Raw genomic sequence first — 13160 nt, forward strand, 5'->3', positions numbered from 1 at the left:
TAATGGGAAGCACTAGTGTAAAGATTTGTTTTGTACAGATTAACCATAATTAAATAGACTTTATAAATATCCACGATTTTATTTAATAAACAAAATAAATCGAGCCTAATTGGGTTTAATAATTAATATTTGACATGCATGCATAGCTCCTCTCCTTTTTCTTTTTCATTTCTCTTTTTTTTTTAATAATTAATATTTGGTTCTAAAATAGTGAGGTTATAAAATTATAACCAAAAGTTAAAGTGAAAAAAAAGGGGGTCAAAATCAAAAGTAACAAGATAATGGAGCACACTAATCTTAATCTATCAAATATTTGTTTTTTTCTTTGGAATCAAATATTTGTTTTTTGACTCTACACTAGTCTATCAAATTGAAATGGACTAATAGCACTAGCCTGTTTTGATTATGGAAATTGGCCGAGGCCCCAAGCCCAACAGAAAGTGTAGCAATTCACGATCCGGTCTAGTCAGCATGGCGTCTTCTACCTCTGGCCATTAACAGCAAGCTCAAGCTTTTGTTTCTTTCATTGTTATTCATATAGATAGGGCAGCGTTTTTTTTTTTTTTTTTTTCGGTTTTGCAGCAGCGTGTATGGAATAGTCTGTGATAAATATCACAAAATTCAAATATCCGTAATTACGACCATCATAACCATGATCACATTTATAATTGCAGCTGCAATTTAAACCCTAATAGGATCCATCCAAACTAGCTACTATCTTTAGAAATATAATTGGAAGAAAAATAGAAAATAACAAATAGAAAGAGAATAGTATCTTTAGAAATATAACTGAGAAGGTCTGACACCCAAAAAAAAAAAACCCTGGGAACTGGGAAGCACACTTTCTTTATATATACATATAAAGAAAAAAGAAGATACTAACATAATACAATATTAGATAGAATATCCAGTCCTAGGTTATTAATAAAAGGAATGTAATCAAAATATGTACCTTTAAACTGAAATTGCTCATAAGAATTAATTGTAAATGGAGTACACATTGTACCCCAATTTGATCTCCGCGCTAAGAGAGCCTCCATCAAATTGAATGTGCAAAAGTTGTTCAAGTTTTTTCCTGTTCAATTTTTTGTTTAAAGAGGAAAATATTATTAGCATATCTTGGCTAAAGCATGCATAAATTAAACTAAACTGATTAACACTCCGTTATAGTAACCAATTAATTAAAAGATTACCTCAAGTTTTCTACTGATTCAACTTCCATTAAGCTATGCTTAAATTTCTTTGCTGGAGGAACTAGTTCTTCCCCTTCATCATCAGATTCGAACCCCTTTTCTTTATGTGGAGATGCAATGGCTTCTAACTCAAAAACATCCCTGCTTCTCTTGAATCTGCACCCTCTTGATTCCTCCTCCATATTTGGGTATATCCAACGGATGCCGCACGCTTTTATCGCCACTTGCTCCTTGTTTGGTAGCCGAGCAAAGAACTTAACTTCCAGATTTGCATTCTGGTCATCATCATCAATGGCCTTTCTTCTTCTGATTATTTCCATTATCTGCTTACAGCATTGCGAATCATACCACAATAGCACATGATCCGACAAAAGATTCATCTGAAATCCAATGTAAACACAGTTTCTCCACCTCAGTGAGGACAAACTTGCTTTATGGATCCTCTGACCCCAACTTGTTTCCAAGTAACATTCAAAGCCAAAACTCATTTCAATGTCACCCTTATCACATGGTTGTATCGGAGGAACAACCAAGTAGAAAATGAAACCAGAGAAATTGGAACTTAGCGGCAATTGAATGCTGATGGAATTTTGTGAAGAGCAATGATGGAACAAGTCATCAAGTTTACTTCCTCTAATTGGCAAGAAATAACAAACCTTGCCAACACTGACGTCATGCTCACTAAGAAAACTATCACCATAATCAACAATGAATTCTTCATTTCTGTTTTCTTCTAATGTTGGTGATAGTTGTTGTGCTTCAGCCCTAACAATGGCATCCTTCAAAATGGTAAAGCATGACTCTTCCTCCAACTTCACACAGTTCAGGAATGCAAAAGTAGTACCCTGCTGTCTTTTTAATTGTTCTGTGGAACTTGATACTGTGCTCAAAGATTTGCAGTCCCAGGCCTTAAAAGCTTGAAGGGAAGGTGGAAGCTCTGGTACAAGTTGTAACCTTTCACAGTGACAAATAAAAAGAAGTTTGAGCCGAGGAAGATTCTTAATGCTTTCTGGAAAGGTCATGATATTAGTGTCATGAATGGTTATCAACAACAATGATGATAACAAAGAGATGTTGTCTGGGAGTTCAGTTAAACTTGGACATCTATCAAATTTCAGTTCTTTTAGATAATGGAACATTGGGCTGGGTAGGATTGTGCTTAAGGTGGCCACCGTGTCACATTCATGATTATTAGGGTCTGAAAGAATGATTTGATTGGTGAACTTCTCTGGAAGATCCATGAGGAGATCACTGATTGGAAATGAGAAGTTATCAAGATTTTGAAGATGCACAATTGATGAAGGTAGTTGTTTCAAGGCAGTTGACCTCAAATGCAGATTAATATGAGAATTATCTTTTGAAATTGGGATAGAGAATTCTTGCATATTTGGGCAATTATAAGCAACGACATCTTTAAGAGATGGTGAACAAGTGGTGCAAGAAAGGCTCTTAAGTTCTGTGCATCCAAACACACATAACCCTGAAAGCTTTGGAAGAGATAAAATAGAAGGGTGAAGATGAGCTAATTTGTCACAACCATTCACCCACACTTCTTTTAGATTTGGAGCACCGGATAAATCTGGACACTCTATCATTCGTTTCGAGCTAGCCAGATAAATTAGCTCCAAAATTGGAAAATTCTGCAATAGCATATAATGGATCAAGTAAGTTAATTAGGAAACTCTAAATAGATAGAATTATTCTTGTATAATCACATAAGTTTTAATTATTCTCTTTCTTAAGGAAAAAGAAAATACCAGGGGCTCATCCCAAAGCTTTTCAAGATCACTATATGGCATGGAGAGTTCAACAAGCTTGCTAGGCCAAGAAGTGGTTGACAGAGATTTTAATGGACATCCATCCCATTGGATATATCTCAAGTCATTCGGCAACTCCAGATTTGTTGGAAGACTCAATGTATAATCAACTCTCTTTTGTCCATAGCCATTGTCGTTAGCAAAAGCAAGTAACCTTAGCTTTGGCATCTTTCTAAGTGCATCGGAGCTTATACATATTTCTGTCCGCTCAGTCATATCCAAATATATGGTTTCAATTGTAGCAGACCCCTGACAAATAATAATAATAATAATAATAATAATAATAATAATAATAATAATAATAATAATAATCAATGTTAGTGTAACTAATTTTTCAAAAAACATGTTCTATTAAAATGTCATTTACTTACTTTATCATTTTTTAATATGTCGCAAATTTCGTCTGGGTGCCACACTCTGCTACGCTTTCCAGGGTTCTTGAGAGATTCTTCGCATACAATTTTGTGACCCATTTCCTGTAACAAGTCATGCATTTGTATGCTTTTATTGGTAGCTATTGATATAAGAGCCTTGTCTAAAAGGTTTCTTATTCCAATATCTGCAAAGAAGCCACACTCATTCAATATTCTTATCACTTTTTCTTTCTCTTCTCCTTTAAAAAAGCATGCAATATCTAGAAATATATCCTTCTCTGTATCATCTAATTCATTGAAGCTCAACCTCAACACCTTCTGAATATCTGCATTAGGAATCCTCTTTAGTTTTGTCAATGCATTGTCCCATTCCTTTTCACTTTTGGAATGAAGAAATGATCCCAAAACTTTCAATGCTAAAGGATTTCCTCTGGCATAAGCAAGTGCCCTTTTTGATAGCTCCCAGTATTCATTTTCAGGAGGATGGGTTCTGTTGAAGGCATTCAAGCTAAAGAGTTTGAGAGAGTTCTCCTCATTCATTTCTGTGACTTCATGGATATGATCAACCGATCTACTCAGAAGAACATGCTTATCTCTGGTGGTAACAATAACTTTGCTACCAACTCCAAGATAATCTTGTCCCACTCCAAGCAAATTTTCTAAAAGCTCAGAAGTATTCACATCATCTAGCACTATGAAAACTTTCTTACGCCTCAATCTGCGGAGTATAGCAGAAGACACAATCTTTGGAGTGGTAATATGAACATGTTCCTGCAGCAACTCAGAAAGAAGTCTATTGAATATGTAGCTGAGGCCATGCCTTGAAGATTCTTCTCTTACATTGGCCAAGAAACAACTACCTTGGTACTTGGGAGAGAACTCTTGAAAAATGGCAGCCGCAATAGTTGTTTTTCCTATGCCGCCCATGCCCCAGATTCCAATGGTTCGAACTTCTTGTGAGTTGATCAAAACAGATTCAATGCATGCATAATTTTGGTCATGTATAAAAGGGCTCCTGAGTTCATTTGTGTATTTCTGATCCAATTTTCGGACAATCATTTGGACTATGCCTTCAATGAGGTCAGATTCAGTCCTGGCATGTGTAATTTAACCCAAAAAAGTTAAAATGTATACACACCAAAAAAGAGGAGATTGAACAAATGGCAATAAAACCAATTAATTAATAAAGATAGGAAAGAGTAATAGACTAATAGTATAAATGTATAATTAAGGTTCGGTAAAAGTATCTTCTTGTGAGGACGAGGCTAAACAAGGTAACACGTATCCTATTTATTTGGGTTAAATAAATTAATTGAACCAATATCAATACATATATAATATATATAGGAAAAATATAGGTAGACAATAAGAATATTAAAAATGTGATTACTTAGATAAAGATGTCTATTTCATTTTTTACTAAAGATATTTTTATGTTGTATTTTAATTAGTTTTTATATAATTTATTCGGTATTTCTCATCACATATTATTAAAATCCTCAAAAAAATTTCTTTCTAAAAATAATAAAAAATATTTAATTTAGACTAAAACCAAAAAAGTAATAGATTAACTATTAGATTATTTTAAAAAAATTATTTATATAAAACAAGCTCTTAAAATTTTTACAAATAAAAAAATAATTAATTTATATTCGTACAATATATAAAATAATTACTATATTATTATTATTATATTATAGATTAAAATTCACTAATTTAAATTTTATTTTTATTTTTAATATAAGTATTAGAAATAAATAATTTTTTTATAACAAGATGTAGTGTAACAAAATATATATAATATTAATTAATTTTTAAAAAATTCTGAAAAAATAGTTTTTTCTAATAAAATGTTATTAGAAAATTAACATTATAAAAGCTAATTTCAACCAATATAATATAATAGGTTATTAAATATATTTAATACAAAACACATTGAATATAAATTTTTATTGAGTTTAAATTTTAAATAATTTTTAATTGAATTTCAAATATTTTTATTTTAAAGAGTTAGAATATTTTAACATCATCTTTTTTTTTATCTTTTTAATTGAGTCTTTGATTTTTTTAAATTATAAACCTTATTTATAATTAAGAGTAATATTTTAACACCACCAATTAGTCACACATATAAAAATACCAGAATAATTCTATTGTAATCTAACTTTATAAGCAATACAATACAATAAAACTATATATAAGTAATATAACTAAATTTTATTTACATCTATAGTCACATTTCATAAATAATATAATCAAATTATATTTATGTTTATAATTAAAATATGAATAAAAATACAAAAAATTATCATAATGGTTAATTTTTTCGTTCATAATTTTTTTTATTATTTTTGTTGTGAAAAGTTTAATTATTTTAATAATTAATTATTTTTTAAAAAAGATAATTGAATAACACAAAAGAGTCTTATTAAGAGTAATTTATTTATATATAATTAAAAAATAATTGAATAATTATATACGGTAAAAAATTAATATTATTAAAAAATAAAATTAAAATTTATTTTAAAATTAAAAATAAAATTAAAAATAAATTAAAAATCATGTTTTTTTTCTTTTTCCTAAAATTTATCTACAAGTAATTTTATAACTATTTTATGATGAATAAAAATATTAAACTCGTACTAAAATTTATTATAATAAAATTTATTTTTATTCTACTAAACATTAAATAAACTATTGAAAAGAATTTTGTTTCCTCCATTAGAGAAGAATGATAAACTTCCATACTTCTATTATGTTATGGCAATAATTTGGCCTTTATTTTTTAATGTACATAATAATAATAATAATAATAATAATAATAATAAAAAAAAAAAAAAAAACAAGTATGTCACAGTAAAAAAGGAAGCACGTTACTAAATAATTTATCATTCGAATTATATATGAATCAAATTGATAATATGAGGACTAACACTACAAAAATCGATAACAAAGTTAAGGACTTATTACAAAACCTTTCTTAGGCTCACAGAAAAAACGTTTATATTTGTGTGATATATAAAACAATTATCATATTATTATTATTACATTATATATATATATATATATGAGCAAAAAAAGTCCAACTGTTTTAAAGTAAAATTTTCTTTTAATATTTGATTAAATGTTCTTGTATTTAATACTTTTTTTTGGCACTTCCTCTTAGTTAAAAATATAATCATTATAATTTTTTAGTTATTATTGTTAGGGTGTTCACAGATCGGATATGGCTGAAATTTGGATCCAATCCGCACTAAACTCATTAGATCAAATTCGATATTCGCATTTTTTATGTTTGGATTAGATATCAAATATATTCATAAAATAAAAAATATTAAAAAATTTAATTTTTATAAAAAAAGTCAATAATTTTTTTTGTTTACTTTTTTAAACATATTTATTTCTATCTGATTAGAGTGTGGATCCGATTCGATCCAATTCGATCATCTTACAGATCAGATACGGATAAATACTGTGGATTTATGGATATGATCTAATCTATGAACACCCCTAACTACTACTATAGGTTCATTGTTGCAAAAGAATGCTTTTTTTATTATAAACCATTATTAGATCTTAATTACCATTAAAACAACTTAATTGTCAACAAAGAGATAATACTTATTGATCTCTGAAATTATGTTCGTATTTCAATCTAATTTCAAAAATTTCGATTTACTCAATCTAGTCTCCCAACTTAATAGTTATGACTCACATTGGTTCCTGATCTTATTTTTGTCACTGTCTCACAAAATCGTTAACGATATGCTGAGATGGATTAACGACTGCTACATTATACATTCTAGCGACTATATGATGTGACAATTGAAATTTTTTTACTTTAATTTTTTTTCAACTAAACACTTAAAACTCTAATATGAGTCACGGATACCTAAGTTAAAAAATTAAACTAAGTAAATTGAAACTTTAAAAATCATATTAAAGTTCGAATATAACTTTAAAACAGAACTTTGACTTATATAGTGATTAATTTAAATGAGAATCAAATAAATCAAAATTCAACATAATTTTTATCAATGTTTTCAAATTCGAAATTTCTATACCAAAATTAACTAGGATTTCTCTTTAAATTAAAAATTTAATGAAGTAGTGACTTTAATTATCTTAACCAATATTCTAATTAATTACTTTTATGTCTTAAAAAAATTGTATATAAGAAGAAAATAATTAATTTGTCTACTTTAATAAATAGTTATTTTACTAAAATGAAAGAAACTATTTTTTTAGAATTTTTTATAAGAACTAATTAATATTATATATATTTTGCTACACTACATTTAGTTATAAAAATTTTATTTATTTCTAATGCTTATATTAAAAATGAAAAAAAAAATTTAAATTGATAAATTTTAACCTATAATATAATAATATAGTAATTGTTTTATATATTGTACGAATATAAATTAATTATTTTTTTTATTTGTAAAAATTTTAAGAGGCTTGAGCTTGTTTTATATATATATATATATATATATATATATTTTTTTTTTTTGATGAATGTGATATATTTTTTTATATAAATAATTTTTTTAAAAAAATCTAATAGTTAATATAATACTTTTTTGGTTTTAGTTCAAATTAAATATTTTTTATTATTTTTGAAAAGAAAATTTTTTGAAGAATTTAATAATATGTGACGAGGAACACCGAATAAATTATACAGAAACCAATTAAAACACAACATGAAAACATCTTTAGCAAAAGATGAAATAGGCGGCTTTATCTGAGTGGTTACCTACTAAAAAATATGAATAATGAATATATTAGATGTTCAATTCAATAGGTATGCAGATGATTATATTGATTCTTAGTTCGACGGTGGTTATTTCTATTGATTCGGTTTATTTATGCACAGTTACCAATGACTGGATGTTTAATTCACTAAGTGTGCGATGGTTATCCTAATGTTAAGGTTTAGGAGGTAATTTGGAGTTGAGTATTTTTTTACTTTATTGAGTCAATTCTAGAGACTATTATTCACATTATTCATAAAAGTCATTGTCTACTATCTATTATCTATTATAACTAATTTTAAGACCAAAATGTGCCACATGCCACTCCCTCATTGCAATTGAAATCAAATCTTTCTCTCCAAAATTAAAAAACTCTCCCCTCTTCTCTCTTACTTTCTCTATCTCTCTCATTCCTTCACGCACTCTATCTCTCTTATATATCATTATCAATAACTAATTATAAATTTGACAATCAAAATATATAACATAACATTTTCTAATTGTATTTAAATTAAATTAAAATTAAAATACTAAAATTAAAATATAGCTATATTATATATCATATTTATATATTACTAACTAATTTAATAACTAAAATGTGTCACATGACACTCTCTTATTAAAATTTAAAGAAAATATTTTTCTCTAAAATTAGTAAAAACATTCTTCTTATATTTTCTTATCTACCTCTCTCTTTTTTTTCTATTTCTCTCTATCTTTCTCACTCTATATATAATTTATAATCCATATTTTATATTAGTAATTTGACAAATCAAAATGTGTCACCAGATATTTTCATTATAATTAAAATAAAAATTTTTCTTAGCTTCTAAAAGTAACAAATTTCCTCTCTCATTCTTCTTCTTTATCTTTCTCTCTCTTTTCTCTCATTCTCTATTTTTCTCTACCTTTATGTTTTACAAAAAATAAAATTAACAACATAATATAATTTAAATAAAAAATATTATTATATACATATTTTTTATTTAATTTTAAATTTTTACTGCTTATCTTTTTAAAATATATTTTTACTTCTTTTTTTTAAATATTTATTACATATAATTTAAAAAAATTACTAATATTGTGATTAAAAGTTAGAATCAAGATTCAATTATTTTTAAAAAAATGAGTTAATTTTATAACTATCAATATAAATTTTTTTATGTTAATATCTAATTATATTTTTATATATATAGAAAAAAAATATTATTTTTAAATAGCAAGCATAAAAATTAACTATTTCTATTTGTCTAACAAATTTAATACTTAATCAAATATAAAAATATACACGTTAAATTCTTTTAAATTTTAGATAACGAATGTTAAAATTAAGTAAAAAAAATTAAACTCTTTCATTTGAAAGTAATAACTAATAAAAAATTTATTATTTAATTTTATTTAAGACTCTGGTCTTTTTAGCCGACGAAGACTTTTGTCCCTTACGACTATTTTATAAAAGTAGTTTAATGCTATAAATTTTTTGTGTCATAATCTACAATACCAGGACCTACGTAATTTTAAAAGATTTATATTCCCGTAATAGTATTACGGATAAAAATAGTAGTAATAAACTGATTTTTGTACAAATAATAAAATGAACTATAATTTATAATTTAAGCCAATATTTTAGACTAGTTCTACTACATTTTTCTTTTTAGAATTGGACTTTTTTTAGTTAGATTATTTTAATTCAGATAACTAAAATATTATAATAGCCTTAAATTATTTTAAGACTAGAAAAATTAAGGGAAAAAAGAAGAAATAATAAAACAAAAAATAGAAAAATAAAAATAAGAAAAAAGTATATAACAAATTGATTGCTTTAATAACTAAAAATAATACCCAATTTATAAAAGAAAATTAAAAATTAATATTTAATTAAAAATAAAAATAATTTATTTTTAAATATTTAAAATTTATTATAAAAAATAAATTAGATAAAAATTAGCGCAATCAATTCCTATTTTAACTTCTGAAATCCAAAATCAGAAGGTGATGAATGGTACAATGACTTCAAACTCAATTTTAAGGATTTCAGTTTTTTGGTTCATTTTCAGATTGTTGCAGTAATTATATTTTATTAGTTTTGGATTGAACAAATTTTTTTTTAATAGAATTTTGATGGTTAAAATTTCTTTTAGCAGTAACATAGACAATATTATTTTAGGATTGCTGATTTTTTTTTTATTATTTGTAATTAGTTTTTATAATTTTTATTAGGATTTATATTTTTTTTTCGCAACCTTGAGGATAAGGTTGTTTTAAAAGATAGGGTAATGATATAATTAGTATTGGCTAACCTAATTAGAAAATTATACTATAAATAGGAGTATGATGTAATAATATAAGATATCCATAATCTAACGAGAAACTATATTTTTCCTCTTTTGACTCTAATTCTAGAAATTTCTCTTTTATTCTTTCTGATTATTTTTAATTTCTCTCTAATTCTTAGGACAAATCCGTATCAAAATGGCTAAATAATCCCTCAAATTTTATCCATTACTCAAATCAGTCCTTTAAATTTTCAACAATCAAATTAACTCTCAAATTTTCTACCTTTAACCACGTTTATTTTTACTCTGTTTTATCTATACTCCATTATTTATTTTTTACTCATTTATGGAAATTTTATTTGTATTTGTGGTTTCCACAACAATTCAGTAGTTATATTTTAAATCTATTATAAGATTTTTAAATAAATTAAAAATCCTTACAAATCTTTAAATTGTTTTCAATTTCCTCCAAGGTGTATCTAATGGTTGATTACTCTAATAAAAAGTTATATACTATCCTAGCTATCTTAATGGCTGTATACATCAAGTAGTATATATTTTATATTTGTTGCGTATGTGCGTGCTTAAGTTTATGATAACGCTAATTAAAAATATTATAGGCCAGGTGTAGAGGAGAGGATTGGACAAAAATATTATTATAACTCTATTTTAACGGTGGAAATACATGGAACTTCTTAATCTTAATTATTAAAGAGTATATAATTATGGACAGTGTTAGGGGAATAATGAAAATTTTGAATAATATGAATAACTACCAATCAAATGAAAATACACTACACTATAATTTAATGCTACTAATCAAATTTACTTTTTTAACCCTATTAATTCACATTATTTACACATTGTTCAAAAATCTTGTTGCTTACCTATACTTTTTCTATAATTATATATTATTGATGTTTAAATTTGTGCGCGACCCTAGATAGCCCCTTACCAATGCAACAAGAACCCTTTTGTTCTGATCTTTTGTTTTGGTGTGTTAGTAAGTAGCTTGTTAAAACATGCATGTAGATAATAACAATTATAAAGATGGAATATGTTGGCATATAAAGACTGGACATTAATTTTGTTAGAATATATTTAAAATATTATATATTAATATTTAAATATATAATATCTTAAATATATCAAGTGCTATTGCAGTATTGCTATTATGTTATCTATCAGCATAACGAAGAGTGTTAATTTATAAATCAAGAATATAATATAATTCAATTATAATAATGAATCAATATAATATCAAACTAAATAAATTTAAATATATTCAAATATATTTATTTGATTTATTTATGAATAAATATAGATTTTAGTTACTTTTTTAAAGTAAATATTTTATTTGATTTTGTATTATTTAAATAAAAAATAATTTAAGAAGACTGATAATATCAACCCTAAAACATTAGTTGCTTAATTTATTGAAAAAGTTTAGGAGGCCAGTATTTTTATTAAAATTTGGCCAACACTTAACCAATAAAAGAAAAAAGAAGAATCTCATACCATTAAAAATACCAATAATAACTAATTGATGGTTACAAATCACAAAACTTGCTGTCTCTAATACTCTTTTCTAACTTAGACATAAATTATTAACAAAAGCACCCTAATTAGTAATTAGTTACAAAAATTATAAGTAAATAATTTTTAATCAGCTAATTTTAAATAATTATAATTAATAATTATTAATTTTATATTTTTAACAAATAAAATTTAAATAATTATTAATTAATGATAATTAATTAATATAAAATACAATTCAAAAATAATTGTTGACTTGTTATTAGCTATATTCCTGTTAATTATTTAGGGGGATTGTTAGTTAAATTACAGTGAATTTATTTTACCTGCTATGGTGAGGTTGATATTCGAAGCCGGAGATATTGGCTGCATGGAAGAGTGCCTTCCTCCACTGGCGCACAAGGCGATAATTCAAATTTCTGTCATAATCCGCGAACACATTGTAGTAGCTTCCAGTCTGCTTCCGAACATGCGTGGGTTCGATCCTGTAAAACACAGGAATAATACGGTGGTGTCCCTTTTCCATCATGTTTGTGAGTTCTATGATCTCAGCAAGCTCGCGCAAGCACCACTTTGAAGACGCATAGTGTTCTGAGAAGATGACCAGATACACGGACGAGTCTCTTATGGCTTGCACGAGTTCTTCCCAGATCTCACCACCTTTCTCAATTCTGTAATCTATGAATGTTTCGATTTGGTTTCTGCACAGAGCAGAGTGAAGGTGGCTGGTGAAGCCGTTACGAGTGTCTTTACCGTTGAAGCTGATAAAAACATCGTACTTCGTGAGAGGTGGAGGTGTAGGAGGAGAATAAACATCAGAAAAGGCCATTTTTCTTTTTGTTTTTGTTTGTGTCTGGTTCGGTGTGGTTTGGTTGTTGTAGTAGCAGAAACCCTCTTGGTTTCATGTTTATATAATACATGATATGGTCTGGCGCCTTAATGATCATGAAGTGATGGCCATGCATAAACTTATTGTTATAATTTAACCCTTTTATAGAAAAAAGACTAATTTATTCTGAACAATTTTAAAGTAATAAAAGTTTGTTAAATATCAAATTATTTAATCTGATTTTTTAAAACTAAATTTGAGTATTTATTTTAAAATTTTTTATTATACAATAATTAATTTTTTGACGGTATAATTATATCTATTATCTATTATTCTATTATATATCTCTAATTTCACAACTAAAATATATCACATGTCACT

The 13160-nt window shown here is 26.2% G+C and overlaps 1 protein-coding gene across 1 annotated transcript; it reads right to left on the reverse strand.

The window, feature by feature from the left end:
• Positions 1 to 257: 257 nt before the first annotated feature.
• On the reverse strand, positions 258 to 12922 carry LOC112779917 (TMV resistance protein N-like). Its single transcript, XM_025824269.2, has 6 exons — positions 12277 to 12922; positions 3382 to 4477; positions 2951 to 3259; positions 1194 to 2833; positions 953 to 1075; positions 258 to 600 (listed from the first exon to the last, which is right to left on the reverse strand). Exons 1-5 carry the CDS (start codon positions 12777 to 12779, stop codon positions 979 to 981), a joined length of 3645 nt encoding a protein of 1214 aa, XP_025680054.1. The 5' UTR covers positions 12780 to 12922; the 3' UTR covers positions 258 to 600; positions 953 to 978.
• Between the last annotated feature and the right edge of the window lie 238 nt (positions 12923 to 13160).

The sequence above is a fragment of the Arachis hypogaea genome, chromosome 19 (genome assembly GCF_003086295.3).
Source record: "Arachis hypogaea cultivar Tifrunner chromosome 19, arahy.Tifrunner.gnm2.J5K5, whole genome shotgun sequence".
Classification (NCBI taxonomy): Eukaryota; Viridiplantae; Streptophyta; class Magnoliopsida; order Fabales; family Fabaceae; genus Arachis; species Arachis hypogaea.